The sequence below is a fragment of the Pistacia vera genome, unplaced genomic scaffold (assembly GCF_008641045.1).
Source record: "Pistacia vera cultivar Batoury unplaced genomic scaffold, PisVer_v2 Contig169, whole genome shotgun sequence".
In the NCBI taxonomy this organism is placed as follows: Eukaryota; Viridiplantae; Streptophyta; class Magnoliopsida; order Sapindales; family Anacardiaceae; genus Pistacia; species Pistacia vera.
The window spans coordinates 1,094,746-1,113,795 of NW_022195779.1; the positions used below are offsets into that span (position 1 = coordinate 1,094,746).

At 32.7% G+C, this 19,050-nt stretch overlaps 1 protein-coding gene and 1 pseudogene across 1 annotated transcript; both read right to left on the minus strand.

Moving 5' to 3' along the window:
• Positions 1 to 3,329: 3,329 nt before the first annotated feature.
• Positions 3,330 to 7,967, minus strand: LOC116125614 (annotated as a pseudogene).
• A 6,526-nt stretch (positions 7,968 to 14,493) lies between these two features.
• On the minus strand, positions 14,494 to 16,148 carry LOC116125676 (protein DCL homolog, chloroplastic-like). The gene is made up of 3 exons (XM_031411404.1): positions 15,647 to 16,148; positions 15,433 to 15,547; positions 14,494 to 14,562 (listed from the first exon to the last, which is right to left on the minus strand). The coding sequence occupies exons 1-3, from the start codon at positions 16,009 to 16,011 to the stop codon at positions 14,494 to 14,496; spliced, it is 549 nt and encodes a 182-aa protein (XP_031267264.1). The 5' UTR covers positions 16,012 to 16,148.
• Between the last annotated feature and the right edge of the window lie 2,902 nt (positions 16,149 to 19,050).

The window sequence follows — 19,050 nt, forward strand, 5'->3', positions numbered from 1 at the left end:
TTTTGTGCGGTTTTTTTTTTTGTAGTATTTTATATTTATGTAATTTTTTATATTAAATATAAGTATTTATTAAATAATAATATAATTTTAAAGTAATTATTATTAATAAAAATATCATCTTAATATTAATTAATATATATATAAATAATTAATAAAATAGATAATAAAGAAAGAGAATATAAAATAAATATTTTTGTGTAATATTTGATGTAATAGGTTTGGAGTAATAGTAAATACCGAAAATATTTTTAAATTTTTACGTGAAACTGACACCAACCTTGTGGTTGCAAATGGTCTAATTAAGATAAAAGCCCTATCCAGTAATATTTTGTCGGTCCAGCTAGAACCGTGACAAAACCGACACCCCACCTACTAAAACAGAACGTTGAAATATTATATACTATATTTAATTTGTCGTTTGTGCATATAGAATATGCGTTGCGTGCAATTGTAATAAATATCTTCCTCACGCAGGTCAATTTCTCCAATTTTATTGCTTGATTGGAGAAGTAATCAGATTTCATAATGGGTTTGCTTTGGAAAAGTGACATAGAGTGACAGAGTTACATAGTCACACTAACTTCCATCGGTGAAGAGTAAGAGGATAAGGATCTCCAATTTTTAGTCAAAGTTTCACAAAAAACAAACATCCTGCTCTTCACGTACATTAAGCAAAAAGATGTTTTTCAGCAAAATGAAGTTTTTCAAATATCATTTTTATATATGTTTTCACATGTCAAGCTTTGTCTCTTGAGAAATGAATTACTCACTGTTCATTGCTTAAAAATTCCAACACAAGAAAGCTGAAGAAATTGAATGTCATAATCCGGTCGGAAGGGAAGGGTTTCCCTTGGGGTACATCTACAATTAACAAGTCAATTATAAATTTAAAATAATAAAAGACGGTGCAGTACATTAGACTTGGTGGTGCTATGAACTCCATCCTTCAGCGAAGAATCAAGATTAAAAAATTCTGAGAGTGATAGCTTAAATAATATTAGAGAAAATGTAAAGATCCAATGAATTGATCAAGGAAGGTGAAGGATATGAAGGTAGTCTATTTCACTGACCAAAAAGGGAAAAAAAAAAGTAGTATTCTGTTTAACCTCTGTTAAGTAGATAATTGAAATGAGGATGAGAATGAAGTGGGTTTATTGCTGGAGAATAGAATTGAGCTCCTTCATCAGTCCATCAACCCAGATCGACTTAACCTTTTTATGGAAGCAAGACAACAATTGTCAATTACTCAGAATGGTGTGCATTCTTAGTCATCATAAAAAAGTTGTATAACTTAGGTAACAATTATTTCCATATTTTTTTCTTTTTTTAATTTGATATCTCACTCCGGCACTCATAGATTAGAAGCAAAGAAAGTGTACAAGTGTTGTTCATCGTCTGCAATGGCTAACAACTTTATTTTGCTGCCCATCCCTATTATAGATTGGATGACCCTTTACCTAAATGCGCTCATCGGAGTTTTTTTTTCCATGTAGAAACGGAGTTCATTAAAAAAAGAATCCAAATTGATATTCAGAAACAGGGAATCAGAGACTTTAGTGGGTGGGAGAGCACATGGAATTTGAGGTACGTGTCAGGTATAATGCCGCAGAAACCAAAAATAGTGGGCTGGTTTGCTGGACCACATTCTTCCGACACAACCACGACAAATGCCTGTTACGTTGCTTCTCACACCGTCACACGTGCTAAATCAATAAATGACCTTGGATTGGCTTGGAATATCCAAAGAAACCTTTTTTTTTTTTTTCAATGCGCTTCGAATTACATATTTCATAATCTGAATCTGAAATATATTAGATAAAAGTTTAATGATCACTTTATTAAAATTAGGAAAATTAGAATTTAGACTTTTTAATAATAATCTAAAAATTATATCAAACCACTCTTCACTCCATGATTGAAAAGAAGACTTATCAAACAGTGCTTACATCTCTGCATCTTTTTCTATTTATTATTTTCCTTTTTCAGCTGTCTATTTTTAAATTTCAAACACCAATAGAATATGAAAAATTGAGCGGCATAATCTTAATAAGCATTGAGATGGTGGGTGGTGGATGCATTGCTACCATCTCTCAACTAGACACTTAGGCAAATTGGACTTTGTCAAAGATCCTTGGAATACCATTGAGAAGTTCTATGTTGTTATTGTTGTATATGATATTACTTGATAATAATATATCCTTGTCTATATCTGGAAACAAGTAAATCATGGAATATCTGTATCCACAGATTGTGACTGTTGGATCTAGTCAATTTTTCGTCAAACAATGGGATTTAAAATATATAGTCTGCTAAGCGCAGTTTTTACAAAATTGGCACCCTGGTGATAAGAAAAAAATACGACTGAAAAGCTCAATCATCGTCGTATACGTTCTAAGGAGACTTGTGGTAACGTTCTTCTTTGAATCTCAGAAAGTATGAAGAAGATGCTTTAAATTAAATCCTTTCTTGATGCATTTCAAGCAATTTTAAAATGATTTGCATTTTCCCATTTAATTAGAGCAAAGAGTGAAGTAAAAGTATTTACTACTGAGAGTGGAGCTAAGTCCAAAGCATGGCACAGAGAATTGACTTTCTTCCTTTTTAATTGGTACTGATCTGCAATAATACAATTTGTTTACAAATCAATCTAATCACATATAATAACTTACTAGTTAGGACTTAGGTTTGGGCAGTTGATCAATGGATAGAATACACAGAGATCCGAGTGTCTCTTACTGAGCCAACTAAATGATACCAACTCATTCTGAAGGTTTCTAACCAGAAATGATCATGAAAGATCCGTACAGTTCATTTGTAGTATAAGCTAGAATATTAGTTCAAATCGTTAGTTAGAGTCAATTCAACAGCTACCATCTTTGTTCCGAACAAGAATTAAATTGAAATCATAAAAGATTGGGTAAATAACAAATGTTATTTGACTTCTATTTCATTTAAAGCAAAAATACCAGTGGGAGAATATATCAACAATTTGCATTTTCTCATAAACGCAAAATAGAAGAAAAGTTAGAGGCAGCCCAATTTAAACAAACATGAGAGTAAGAAAAGGAGCAAGAAAGGACAGAGAGCTCATTCCCACCCAGGATCCAGAAAATAAAATGTGCCAATATAAAACATTATGAATTAAGGGTATATAAGTATGTATAAAAAAACTAGACCAATTCCCAGCCAAGTCATTCGCAGCGTTACTTCAGCTTCTGGATAAAATTGCTAGAAACTTCTCAGCAATTCATTTTTAAACATTTTGAACTTTGCTCCTACTTTGTACAATATAAATCAATTCATAAAAATGAATACTTCAAACAATAAAACTAACAACACAAAGTAGTGAGCAAGTTGACAGTAAAACCGTCATCCACTCGCCTGTGCTGCGGAAAGTCTGAGATAAAACTATCTGCATATAGAGGATAGTTTTTTCTGATCAGGCCCTTTATGCCTTTCCATATGAAAAATCAACCAATTCTCCATCTTTTCGAACAATGAACAAACATCTTGAACCTCAAAGTCAGGGTGATATCCATCTGTCAACAAAAAAAAAATAAAAATATAAAATCCAATACAATTGGTGGATAAGTATCAGAATACACAATCTCGATGAAATTATGACAAAGAAGCTATCATTTTAATCAGACAAAAAATTTATATTCTAAACAAGTGTAATGCGCCCTGAAGATTCGGTGATACTCGCAAGCTGCAATACTCTATTATTGGAGATTGCAGGAAAACATCCTCAAGATTACTTTCCTCGGCATGTTTGGCCACACCGATACACAGAGAGAGAGAGAATATACATATTTTTTGATAATATTATTCAGTTTCACACAGTTGATGAAGAATAACATAGGACAAACGGTGAAAAAAAATTTCAACACATACTGGACATTAGCAATACTATTATATTTTGCTGCATGCTAAGGGACACAACAATGAGGTAGTACTCCCATGATCTGACTAGGAATAATTCCACGGGGCATTATTATAATAAAGAATAGAGACACAGGCACACTATAATATGGCGGTGCATGTAATAAAAATTGCTCAAGTGACCAGTTCAAATACAATTCTCAATCTCATTAGTTGGTGGGCAAACAGTTCACCTACAGACTCACTTTTATCAACAACAGATATCTCTTAGAAACTTTGATTCAAAGATCATCACTACTAGATATAAACTTGAATTGATAGTTCAAGTAAGCAAGTTCCACAACATACGGTCATGCTAAGGGAAAACAAAGCTATTCGCAATGTGATTAGTAGGTTCATATACCATAACAATATACAGAAAATGTGGTATAATAAATTACAAACACTGCTAAAACGAGAAATAAAGGAGAAGCCTATCACACTGTAATGTAGTCAATTCCGAAAACGATCTCTTTGAAATTCCGGATGATATGGAAGCAATTTATCAAGAATCGTTCCTCGTGCTCTGGGCTTATATTACTTCCACTTTCGTACTGCAATAAAAAATCCCAATTTGCACTGAAAAAATATTACCAAAACAATTACAATCAATAACCAAATGTAAATTATTCAATTTAGCCTTACTACTTACTTCCAGAGTGAAGAATCATCCTGACGAAGCTAACGGAGGGACCGTGTCTGCACAAATCTTGTTCTCCCAATCAACCCATTCTTTCTCCTCTTCATCTCTCTCCTCGCAACCTTCGTCTTCTGAATTTCTACCCAAGTCTTCCTGATGGAGAAATTACCGGTTTCCTCCGCAACCCGAAACCGAGCGATTCTGGCTCCAATTTTATGTCATCGAAAGGGCAGAGACACGTAGGTTAAGCGACGTCGTCGATAATGGAAAGATAAGACCACGGGAGAGGAATTTAGTGATGTAGGGTTTGAGTGACGTACAGAAACGGCGATGGTCTGGAATGGAAGCCAGTGTCATGTTCAAGTAGTCTCAACTGCGTTAGTTAGAGAAGTGTTTTCGCACATTGTTTTTGGTTTCTTTTTTAGTAGCTTTTGTGAAGCAGTTAACGGCGCAAGGTGAAGCGCCATGGAAATCTGACCAGATAATACTGCGTGCGTTAAGTGACCACGGTCGTCCACCATACTAGTACTATTACTTTCAGCTGGGCCTTAGAATTCCTAACCCGGCCCACAATCAGAAGGCCCTGTGCCAATCTTTATTCTTGTCGTGAGGGACGAGCAATAATGGTGGTGGTTTAGGCTTAGAGTAATCTTATGCTTTATATAAAATCAATACCAATAAAACAAAAAAAAAGGTAAAATAGTCATTTTACATGAATTTTATGTAATTTTGTCATTTGTATGATTATATAGGCAAAAAATTATTGTTAGACTTGTGATATGTCAAAGGTGATATATATGGTTAATTGGACATGATATGTTATTGGTTAAATAAACTACACCATTTTTCTTATTTTCTTGGTAACACGCAGATTCAACTATAAGGTTATTGAACTCTTCTTGTTCAGTTGGCATTGACATTTTCATGCTTACGGTAAAAAAAAAATTAAGGGAGGAGGGGAGGAAACGACTTTCACCTACCAAAGTTTGCTTCAAAGACAAATGATACTCAAAAGGCTTAAAATAATAAATAGATATTTCCATCATATACTGTTAACAATTTATGTTGCTAAAGGACAACAATAATGAAAAAGATTGGAGTGTACTTGAAAGTTTGATATTTAGTTTTTTTAATTCATGATTATCAACTCATTCAATACATAAATACCCAAATCATTATCGTAAACTACCCCAGTATTTATGCCGTCAAGTTATATATGAGAAATGACCCAGTTTTATGAGTTTGTAAAAAATAGACACAGCAAATGACCCATTTTCCCTATTTGCTAGAAAAATTTTTAAAGTGAAAATATACGGAGAATACAGCAAAATAAAATGCTTATGTGGCTGAAATTCTTCATGAATCATTCATACAAAAAGAACTAATTTGTAAATAAAATTCTTACTGAGTACATATAAACAAAAAATTGCCAGGGAAGAAGATACAAAAAATGCAAAAGCAATTTCCAAGATGGCTTTTGTACGGCTCCTATGTTGTGTAAATATCAATTGTATTTGCTAAGTTATATCTGCGACAATTTTCTCATGCTTCGCCATTCTTGATTTCGAAAAAAAGTGTAAACAGGCAAAGAGATACACTATGGTTTTCAAAACAAAAAAAAAGATAATAAAAAATAGAAAATATAAGTATAGTAGATAAAAGTCAAGATATTGAACAAAACAAATAATATTACAAATTATGAGTATGAATTAGCAAATGAAAGCTCAAATTAAAGCAAGCAAACTAAAATTGGATAGAGGAATACTAGAATAAGACATTCTTATTATGATTCATAATATGTATTTAAAAAGAGACAAAAATCAATCAATATATTCCATGTACAATGCATTAGCATTACAGAAAGTGCTAATTAAAGTGTAATGATGATTAACAGTTAATTAATTCATAGCTTAATTGTACACAGCGACACAACAAAACAAATCTGGGCAGTCCAGATAATAAAAAAAAAAATGCCCAAGGCAGCCCAGAACCCAGGAAAAATTAGAACAAAGATTCCTTTTTACACTTTAAGTTGACGACTTGAAACAGCATGTAAAATTGCAGCAGCAGCTTTGACACGTGACTTCCGGAGCAGCACCAACAGCTGCTGGGACATGACATGGTGAGTAACATGACACAGAGCAACCATAAAAATAACAAAAACAAAAAAACAGAAAAATAGGAAAGATATCACAAGAAGTAAAAATAACCAAAAATTAAAAGAGATGGTGCACATAATCATACACGAAAAGTCATTCCGTTTTTATAAGAACACAACTACTATGCTATCAGGAACAGATCAGCTAACTTATATTGAGCATGCTTCAACCATTTCGAATCAATTCAAATTGCATTGGTTTGAGAATAAACAATTAAACCCAACAACATTGAGATTATAATAAACAATTAAACCGCAACATGAATATACCATCACATCATAAGTGAGTTGAGTGAAGTGGCTAAATCCAACAACATTAAGATTCTAATAAGCAATTAAACTCAGCCAACATAAGATTCTAATAAACAATTAAAACCAGAACATTGTATGTACCATCCTCATCAATAAGCTGAGTTGAAGTGCTTAAATCCAGCAAATTAAGATTCTAATACTTCAAAACATAAAGTGCTTAAATCCAGCAACATTAAGATTCTCCACTATTCATGCAGAAGCAAAGGTGTTCACATATAGCAATGATCAAATGCACAACTTATTAAACTTCCAATGTAGATAAATGCAATAATTTCATTGATAAATCATAAATTGCAAAGAAATAGTAAGTTATAAATATTTATATTTAATCCAAACCGTAAACATGCAATCACACTTCATTGCAATTTCACTTCCATGCCACCCTTGTAGACTCTCCATCAACTGAGTTAGAAATAGATTCGAAAGTTCTATATAAAATTTATTTTCTATACAACCAAACAAACAAACCAAAAACCTCAAAAACAACTAAACATCTAATCTAGTTCCCAATGCAATTAAGGATGTGAATTATGAATTTCATTTATATATTCTAGTATGTCATGTGACTTCAATTTATGAGAAAGTAATACACCATGAGCAAGTAGCAATGGTTGAATCAAAACCGAAATGGTTTATGGGTTCTGATAATTGCTCGGACATATGAAGTTTTCGATAACATATGGTACTTGATTTACAGAATAAGCCTTCTTGGGGCATTGCAGAATGCTCCAAATGAGGTATTGCTCCCAAGCACCATAAACATCTCTTCTCTGAAGAAATAAAGCAAAACATAGTTTCAGCAAGCAGAAAATAAAGAACGTAAAATATTAAAAAGAAAACGAACACATCAGAAGAAACAAACTGGAAATGGTTGAACACGACATCAGAGTCCTGAGGGTACCCTGGATGACCCAGTGACAAGAAAGCAGACTCCATTGATCAACCAGATAAATGCGAGGGTCAGTCGGGGGTTCGTTTCCGTTCAATGAAACTCACTCAGCCACTGTCGCCGGTTTTAACTCATCTCCACGTCGTCGGTTTTCCGTTTCATGGTCGTCGTCGATGTTTCCCGTTGATATGTTTAAAATCCTTCAGAGACCAACAATGAAAGAGGCAACAAACGTTTTGGCTTTTCATTTACTCTAGTATTGGCCAAAGTCAATGTTGGGACACGTGTCAAATTCTTAAACGAAAACAAATTTAAAATTTAAAAATTTTGCAGCTGTACATGAAATACACATTGGAATTTGGTGTATTATACGCATAGAGAGGCGTGATACGGTGATAGGGATAATTTCGTCAAAGAAAGAATCTTTTATAAGTTTGTGATGTCTATCCGTTTCCATCTTTATTCATGCACGTGAAAACAATAATACAACTAGACAAAAGTAGAGATACTATCCATGGTGTCCAGTCGGCAACAAGAATAAGAACCGGTTTTATTGGTCGAAAATGCCCCTACTTTGTTGGGTTTAATATTTTATTTGCTCTTTATCTGACTATTTGTTGGCCGCCACTTCTATGATTTCGTTTTGGTGTTTAAAATGAGTCCACAGTCCACTGAGTTTATAAAGTTAGATGGGGTTGATTTTCGAAAAGGTGACTTATAAACAACTAACATCATTAGGGCCGTTTGGTTTGATATAATACGGAGTATAAGATTATTCGGTTAATCTATCCTACAATTTGGATATTATGTTGTTTAATTGTCAGATAATAAAATATTTTAATAATTACTGTAAGATATGGGGTCAAATTACTTAAAAGAAAAATGTGTTATTTTAAAATTAATGAGATAGTCCAATTTATGTTCCCATTTTATCCTTAATTAATTAATATTTCAGACATAAATGTCCTTATGTATCTATCAAATAACAATTAACTTAATTGTGCAAAATAACTTTTAACCTTTTACATTTGATAATTTAACTAAAACACTCTAACTATAATAAAAGTTTAAGTTTAAAATTGGCCGAACGACTTGCGCATACCCAAGATTTACCGTAACGACAAATTGATACCTAAAAGGTTTGAAAATGACAAACAAATACCTTCCGTCATGTATTATTAGTGATTTCTGTTTGTTAATAGTGAAAATACTAAAATGTCTTTAAAAGTTTGATATTTTAGTTTTTTATAAATTTAAAAATTTCTACAAAAAACCTCCAAGGTTTGCTAATTTAACTAAACACTCCCATTTATAAAAAGTTTGTTAAATGACAAAAACACCCCCATCACCCGCAGTGCCATATTCCTGCCACCACCGTCAGAAACTAGCAGGGAAATTGCGTTACGACATAGACCCGTCGGATTTGTGTTGTAACATGTCGATCTGGTCAGAAAATACCAGATATACGGCTAGATCTGGTCGTCGTGGCCGCAAAACTCAATCTGCAGCGTCGACGGCTAGATCTGGTCATAGATCTAGCATTTTCTAACCAGATCAGCCACGGATCTAGCTGAAAAGGGCCAGATCGGATCTGTGTCGTAACGCAATTTTCGATCAGATTCTGACGGTGGTGGTTGAAATCTGGCACTGCAAGTGGTAGCCGGAATCTGGCACTGCAGGTGGTAGGGGTGTTTTTATTATTTAACAAACTTTTTATATATGAGGGTGTTTAGTTAAATTAGCAAACCTAGGGGGTTTTTTAAAAATTTTTAAATTCATAAAAAACTAAAATATCAAACTTTCAAGGTATTTTAGTCTTTTTACTATTAACAAATAGAAATTACTAACAATACATAATAGAATGTATATATTTATTATTTCCAAACTTTTTAAGTACCACTTCATCGACAAACTTTAAGTATAAGTCTTTTGGCCTTTAAAATTTAACAAATAATCCGACACTGCCGGCCTAACTATCACTACAGGAAGACATTCTACAAAATTTATTATGTCAACACCTAATACATTGACTGCAATTTGTGAATAAGACGTTTGAGTGTTAAGTTGGGTTTGAAAACAATTACGATCGTAATTTTGCAAAAGTTGAGCACAGAATGTTCCAGTTTTGACTTATTGAACATGGATTATCGCCTGATATTAAACAAATAAAATTTATCTTATCTAATAATATCTATTGAGTAAACTCAAATTATACTTCATTTTGGTTATTAATGTGAAGAACTGATAAGGACTTTGAAATAATTTTACAAAACAACACTAGAGTGTGCCTTAACATGCGTTGATCCAAGTAAAAGAACATAAAAGTTAAAACATCTTTTACATCCACCATATTAAAATCTGAATTTTCGTTGACATTCAATTAGATAATCCACTAATTGCCATGAATTATATACACTTATTTATAAAATTAAAATACAAGGGCATCTCCAACCAACTCCAAAACACCTGTTGTGAAAAACATGCTCCAACCTAACGCCAAATACTGCACTAAATTTGTGTAAGTGAACAATATTATGTCAAATTTGGCGTAATACTGTTCACTTATACAAATTTGGTGTGGTATTGTTTATATACTATAAAATATATTTTATTTTTTTATTTTTTTTATTTGTATTTATGTTAATTTAATTATTATTTATATTAATATTTATAATAATAAAATCATAATAATTATATAATTAAAAAAATGATTGTAATGTTGATGTATCGATTAAGAATCAGATGGAAGCGTCAACTCCCGAAATTGAAATTATTGTAGATGAAAATGTCCGATTTCAAAATGTTCTTGCTCGACATAGACAAATCAATTATATAGATATTCACCGTGCTCTTCGAAATGCATTAATTGATCATTTGTGAGAAGAATATACTAATTCGAAAAATTAAACTACTATCAATATAAAATTTTACTTTTGTGCTGTTTTTTTTTTGTAGTATTTTATATTATATGTAATTTTTTTATATTAAATATAATGTTTATTTTATTAAATAATAATATAATTTTTAAAGTAATTATTATTTAATAAAAATATCATTCTTAATATTTAATTAATATATATATAAATAATTAATAAAATAGATTAATAAAGAAAGAGAATATTAAAATAAATATTTTTTTAGTGTAATATTTGATGTAATAGGTTTGGGATGTAATAGTAAAATACCGAAAATTATTTTAATTTTACGTGAAACTTACACCAACTTTGTGGTTGCAAATGGTCTAATTAAGATAAAAGCCCCTATCCAGTAATATTTTGTCGGTCCAGCTAGAACCGTGACAAAACCGACAGCCCCACGCTCACTTAAAACAGAACGTTGAAATATTATATACATATATTTAATTTGTCGTTTTGTGCATATAGAATAATTGGTTGCGTGCAATTCTATAATAAATATCTTCCTCACGCAGGTCAATTTTCTCAAATTTTATTGCTTGATTGGAGAAGATTAATCAGAATTTCATAATGGGTTTGCTTTGGAAAAGTCGACATAGAGTGACAGAGTAGTACATAGTCTCACCTAACTTCCATCGGTGAAGAGTAAGAGGATAAGGATTCTCCAATTTTTAGTCAAAGTTTCACAAAAAACAACATCCTGCTCTTCACGTACATTTTTTTGGCTTTGTTATCCATGTAAGCAACAGATGTTTTCATTCAGCAAATGAAGTTTTTTCAAATATCATTTTTTCATTATATGTTTTCACATGTCAAGCTCTTTGTCTCTTGATGAAATGAATTTACTCACTGTTCATTGCTTAAAAATGTCCAACACAAGAAAGCTGAAGAAATTGAATGTCATAATCAGGTCGGAAGGGAAGGGTTTCCCTTGGGGTACATCTACAATTCAACAAGTCATATTATAAATTTTAAAATAATAAAAGACGGTGCAGTACATTAGACTTGGTGGTTGCTATGAACTCCATCCTTCATGCGAAGAATCAGGATTAAAAAATTCTGAGAGTGATAGCTTAAATAATATTAGAGAAAATGTAAAGATCCAATGAATTGAACTCAAGGAAGGCTGAAGGATATGAAGGTAGTCTATTTCACTGACCAAAAAGGGCAAAAAAAAAAAAGTCAGCCTATTCTGTTTAACCTTGTTAAGTAGATAATTGAAATGAGGATGAGAATGAAGTGGGGTTATTTGCTTGTAGAAATAGAATTGAGCTCCTTCCATCAGTCCATCAACCCAGATCGTACTTAACCTTTTTATGGAAGCAAGACAAACAATTGTCAATTACTCAGACACATGGTGTGCATTCTTAGTCATCATAAAAAATTGTATAACTTAGGTAACAATTATTTCACATATTTTTTTCTCTTTTTTAATTTGATATCATCACTCCGGCACTCATAGATTAGAAGCAAAGAAAGTGTACAAGTGTTGTTCATCGTCTGCAATGGCTAACAACTTTATTTTGTTCGCATGGCCCCATTAATAGATTGGATGACCCTTTACCTAAATTGCGCTCATCGGAGTTTTTTTTTTCCATGTAGAAACGGAGTTCATTAAAAAAAGAATCCAAATGATATTCAGAAACAGGGAATCAGAGACTTTAGTGGGTGGGAGCACATGGAATTTGAGCGTACGTGTCAGGCTATAATGCCGCAGAAACCAAACAATAAGTGGGCTTGGTTTGCTAGGCACCACATTCTTCCGACACACCCCGACAAATGCCTGTTACGTTGCTTCTCACACCGTCACACGTGCTAAATCCAATAAATGACCTTGGATTGGCTTGGAATATCCAAAAGAGAACTTTTTTTTTTTTTTTTCATGAGATGCTCTCGGACCAATTTAAGCATATTCGATTAATCTCTGATATCTTGAAATTACTGATTAGATAAAAGTTTTAATGATCACTTTTATTAACAATTGAGGAAAGATTCGAATTTAGACTTTTTAAGTAATATATCTAAGAATTCATATCAAACCACTCATTCACTCCATGATTAATTAAAAAGAAGACTTACTCAAACAGTGGGCGTTAACATCTCTGCATCCTTTTTTCTTTTATTTACTTTTTTCCTTTTCAGCTGTCTATTTTTAAATTTCAAACACCAATAAGAATATGAAACTTAGAGCAGGCATAAATTCTTAATTAAGCATTGATATGGTGGTGATGGTGGATGCATTGCTACCATCTCTCAACTAGACAGCTTAGGCAAATATGGACTTTGTCAAAGATCCTTGGAATACCATTGAGATATTCTATGTTGTTATTGTTGTATATTGATATTACTTGATATATCATATCCTTGTCTCGTATCCTGGAAACAAGTAAATCATGGAATATCTTGATCCACAGAATTGTGGACTGTGGATCTAGTCAATTTTTCGTCAAACAAGGGATTTAAAATTATGAATGTAGTCTGCTAAGCGCAGTTTTTACAAAATTGGCCCTGGTGATAAAGAAAAAAACGACTGAAAAGCTCAATCATCGTCGTATACGTTCTAAGGAGACTTGTGGTAACGTCGTTCCTTTGAATCTCAGAAAGTATGAAGAAGATGCTTTAAATTAAATCCTTTCTTGATGCATTTCAAGCAATTTTAAAATGATTTGCATTTTCCCATTTCCAATTAGAGCAAAGAGTGAAGTAAAAGTATTTACTACTGAGAGTGGAGCTAAGTCCAAAGCATGGCACAGAAATTGACTTATCTTCCTTTTAATTTGGTACATGATCTGCAATAATACATATTTGTTTACAAATCTCAATCTAAATTCACATATAATAATTACTAGTTAGGACCATTAGGTTTGGGCAGTTGATCAATGGATAGAATAACACAAGAGATCCGAGTGTCTCTACTGCAGCCAACTAAATGATACCAACTCATTCTGAAGGTTTCTAACCAGAAATGATCATGAAAGATCCGTACAGTTCATTTGTAGTATAAGCTAGAATATTAGTTCAAATCGTTAGTTAGAGTCAATCCAACAGCTACCATCTTTGTCCCAATCAAGAATTAAATTGAAATCATAAAATGATTGGTGTAAATAACAAATGTTATTTGCTTATTTCATTTTAAAGCAAAACTACCAGTGGGAGAATCTATCAACAATTGCATTTTCTCATAAACGCAAAATAAGAAGAAAAGTTAGAGGCAGGCCAATTTAACCAAACATGAGAGTAAGAAAAGGAGCAAGAAAGGCACAGAGAGCTCATTCCCACCCAGGATCCAGAAAATAAAATGTGCCAATATAAACCATTATGAATTAAGGGTATAAGTATGTATTAAAAAAAACAGACCAATTCCCAGCCAAGTCATTTTGCAGCGTTCACTTCCAGCTTCTGGAAATAAAATTGCTAGAAACTTCTCAGCAATTCATTTTTAAACATTTGAACTTTGCTCCTACTTTGTACAATATAAATTCAATTCATAAAATGAAATGCTTCAAACAATAATAACTAACAACACAAAGTAGTGAGCAAGTTGACAGTAAAACCGTCTCCACTCCGCCTGTGCTGCCGGAAATGTCTGAGAATAAAACTATCTGCATATAGAGGATAGTTTTTTTGATCAGGCCCTTATGCATTTCCATATGAAAAATCAACAATTCTCCATCTTTCGAACAATGAACAAACAATGTGAACCCTCAAAGTCAGGGTGATATCCAATCTGTCAACAAAAAAATAAAAATAAAAATATAAAATCCAATACAATTGGTGGATAAGTATCAGAATACACAATCCTCGATGAAATTATGACAAAGAAGCTATCATTTTAATCAGACAAAAAAATTTATATTCTAAAGCAAGTGTAATGCTGCCCTGAAGATTCGGTGATACTCGCAAGCTGCAATACTCTATTATTGGAGATTGCAGGAACAATCTTGCATCCTCAAGATTACTTCTCGGCATGTTTTGGCCACACCGATACACAGAGAGAGAGAGAATTACTACATATTTTTTGATAATATTATTCATGTTTCTAAAAACAGTGACTGAAGAAATAACATAGGACAAACGGATGAAAAAAAAATTTCAACCACATACTGGACATTAGCAATACTAATTATATATTTTGCTGCATGCTAAGGGACACAACAAATGAGGTAAGTACTCCCATGATACTGACTAGGAATAATTCCACGGGGCATTATTAGTAATAAAGAATTAGGAAGCCACAGGCACAACTATAATATGGCGGTGCATGTAAAATAAAAAATGTGCTCAAGTGACCAGTTCAAATACAATTCTCAATCTCATTAGTTGGTGGGCAAACAGTTCACCTACAGAGCTCACTTTTATCAACAACAGATATCTCTATAGACACTTTGATTACAAAGATCATCACTACTAGATATAAACTTGAATTGATAGTTCAAAGTAAGCAAGTTCCACAACATACAGGTCATGCTAAGGGGAAAACAAAGCTATTCGCAATGTGATTAGTAGGTTCATATACCATAACAATATACAGAAAATGTGGTATATATAAATTACAACACTGCTAAAACGAGAAATAAAGGAGAAGCCTATCACATACTGTAATGTAGTCAATTCCAGAACCGATCTTCTTTTGAAATTCCGGATGATATGGAAGCAATTTATCAAGAATCGTTCTCTCGTGCTCTGGGCTTAATCTACTTCCACTTTCGTATCTGCAATAAAAAATCCCAATTTGCACTGAAAAATTATTACCAAAACAATTACAATCAATAACCAAATGTAAATTATTCAACTTTAGCCTTACTACTTACTTTCCAGAGTGAAGAATCATCCTGACGAAGCTAACGAGAGGGACCGTGTCCTGCAAAATCTTGTCCTCCCAATCAACCCATTCTTTCTCCTCTTCACTCTCCTCCTCGCTAACCTCATCGTCTTCTGAATTTCTACCCAAGTCCTTCCTCGATGGAGAAATTACCGGTTTCCTCAGCAAACCAGAACCGAGCGATTCTTGGCTCCCAATTTTATGTCCATCGGAATTTAGGGCAGAGACACGTAGGTGAAGCGACGTCGTTCGATAAAATGGAAAAGATAAGACCACGGGAGAGGAATTTAGTGATGTAGGGTTTGAGTGACGATACAGAAACGGCGATGGTCTGGAAATGGAAGCCATGGTCATGTTCCAAGTAGTCTGCAACTGCGTTAGAGAAGTTAGTTTTCGCACATTGTTTTTGGTTTCTTTTTTAGTAGCTTTTGGTGAAGCAGTTAACGGTCGCAAGAGTGAAGCGCCATGGAAATCTGACCAGATAATACTGCGTTAAGTGAGCCACGGTCGTCCACCTAGTACCTAGTTACTTTCCCAGCTGGGCCTTAGACATTCCTAACCCGGCCCACAATCAGAAGGCCCTGTGACCAATCTGTTATTCTTGTCGTTGAGGGGCGAGGCAATAATGGTGGTGGTTTAGGCTTAGAGTAATCTTATGCTTATAATTAAATCAATACAAATAAACAAAAAATAAAAGGTAAAATAGTCATTTTACATGAATTTTATGTAAATTTTGTCCATTTGTATGAGTTAGTTGTAAGCAAAAAATTATTGTTAAGACTTATGTGATATGTAATAAGGTGATATATATGGTTAATTGGACATGATTATTGTACATAATCATGGTTTAAATAAACTACACCATATTATTCTTATTTTCTTGGTAACACGCAGATTCAACTATAAGGTTATTGAACTCTTCTTGTTCAGTTGGCATTGACATTTTCATGCTACGGTAAAAATTAAAGGGGGAAACGACTTTCACCTACCCAAAGTTTGCTTCAAAGACAAATTGATACTCAAAAGGCTTAAAAATAATAAATAGATATTTTCCATCATATACTGTTAACAATTTATGTTTGCTAAAGGACAACAATAATGAAAAAGATTGGAGTGTACTTGAAAGTTTGATATTTAGTTTTTTATTAATTCATGATTAATCAACTCATTCAATTACATAAATACCCAAATCATTATGGTAAATTACAGTTATGCCGTCAAGTTATTATAATTAGAGAAATGACCAGTTTGTCCTTATGAGTTTGTAAAAAATAGACACAGCAAATGACCATTTTGTCCCTATTTTGCTAGCAAATTTTTAAAGTGAATATATACGGAGAATACAGCAAAATAAAATTGCTTATTGTGGCTGAAATTCTTCATGAATCATTCATACAAAAGAACATAATTTGTAATAAAATTCTTACTGAGCTACATATAAACAAAAATTGTTTCCAGGGAAGAAGATATACAAAAAATGCAAAAGCAATTTCCAAGATGCTTTTGTTACGGCTCCTATATGTTGTGTAAATATTCAATTGTATTTGCTAAGTTATATCTTCGACAATTTTCTCCATGCTTCGCCATTCTGATTTCCGAAAAAGTGTAAACAGGCAAAGAGATACACTATGGTTTTCAATAACAAAACAAAAAGATAATAAAAAATTAGAAATATAGCTATAGTAGATAAAAGTCAAGATATTGAACAAACAAATAATAATTAACAAATTATGAAGTATGAATTAGCAAATGAAAGCTCAAATTAAAGCAAGCAAACTAAAATTGGATAGAGAATACTAGAATAAGACAATTCTTATTTATGATTCATAATATTGTATTTAAAAATGAGACAAAAATCAATCAATAATATTCCATGTACAATGCATTTAGCATTACAGAAAGTGCTAATTAAAGTGTAATGATGATTAACAGTTAATTAATTCATAGCTTAATTGTACACAGCGACACAACAAAACAAATCTGGGCAGTCCAGATAATAAAAAAAAAAATGCCCCAGGCAGCCCAGAACCCCAGGAAAAATTAGAACAAAGATTCACCTTTTTACACTTATAAGTTGACGACTTGAAACAGCATGTAAAATTGCAGCAGCTTTGACACGTGACTTCCCGGAGCAGCACCAACAGCTGCTGGGACATGGACATGGTGAGTAACATGACACAGAGCACATACCAATAATAATTAACAAACAAACAAAACAGAAAAATAGGAAAGAGATATCACAAGAAGTAAAAATAACCAAAAATTAAAAGAGATGGTGCACAAATATCATACACGAAAAGTCATTCCGTTTTTATAAGAACACAACTACTATGCTATCAGGAACAGATCAGCTAACTTATATCTGAGCATGCTTCAACCATTTCGAATTCACATTCAAATTGCATTTGGTTTGAGAATAAACAATTAAACCCAACAACATTGAGATTATAATAAACAATTAAACCCAGCAACATTGAATATACCATCCTCATCAATAAGTTGAGTTGAAGTGCTTAAATCCAACAACATTAAGATTCTAATAAGCAATTAAACTCAGCAACATTAAGATTCTAATAAACAATTAAACCCAGCAACATTGTATGTACCATCCTCATCAATAAGCTGAGTTGAAGTGCTTACATCCAGCAACATTAAGATTCTAATACTTCAAAACATAAAGTGCTTAAATCCAGCAACATTAAGATTCTCCACTATTCACTGCAGAAGCAAAGGTGTTCACATATTAGCAATTGATCAAATGCACAACTTATTAAACTTCCAATTGTCAGATAAATGCAATAATTTTCATTGATAAATCATAAATTGCAAAGAATAATAGTAAGTTATAACTATTTATATTTAATCCAAACCGTAAATCATGCCAATCACACTTCATTGCAATTTCACTTCCATGCCCACCTTGTAGACTCCTCCATCAACTGAGTTTAGAAATTAGATTCGAAAGTTCTATATAAAATTTTATTTTCTATACAACCAAACAAACAAACCAAAAACCTCAAAAACAACTAAACATCTAATCTAGTTCCCAATGCAATTAAGGATGTGAATTATGAATTTCATATTATCTATTCTAGTATGTCATGTGACTTCAATTTATGAGAAAGTAATACACCATGAGCAAGTAGCAATTGGTTGAATCATAAACCGAAATGGTTTATGGGTTCTTGATAATTGCTCGGACATATGAAGTTTTCGATAACATTATGTTACTTGATTTACAGAATAAGCCTTCTTGGGGGCATTGTCAGAATGCTCCAAACTGAGGTATTGCTCCCAAGCACCATAAACATCTCTTCTCTGAAGAAATAAAGCAAAACATAGTTTCAGCAAGCAGAAAATATAAGAACTAAATATTAAAAAAGAAAACGAAAC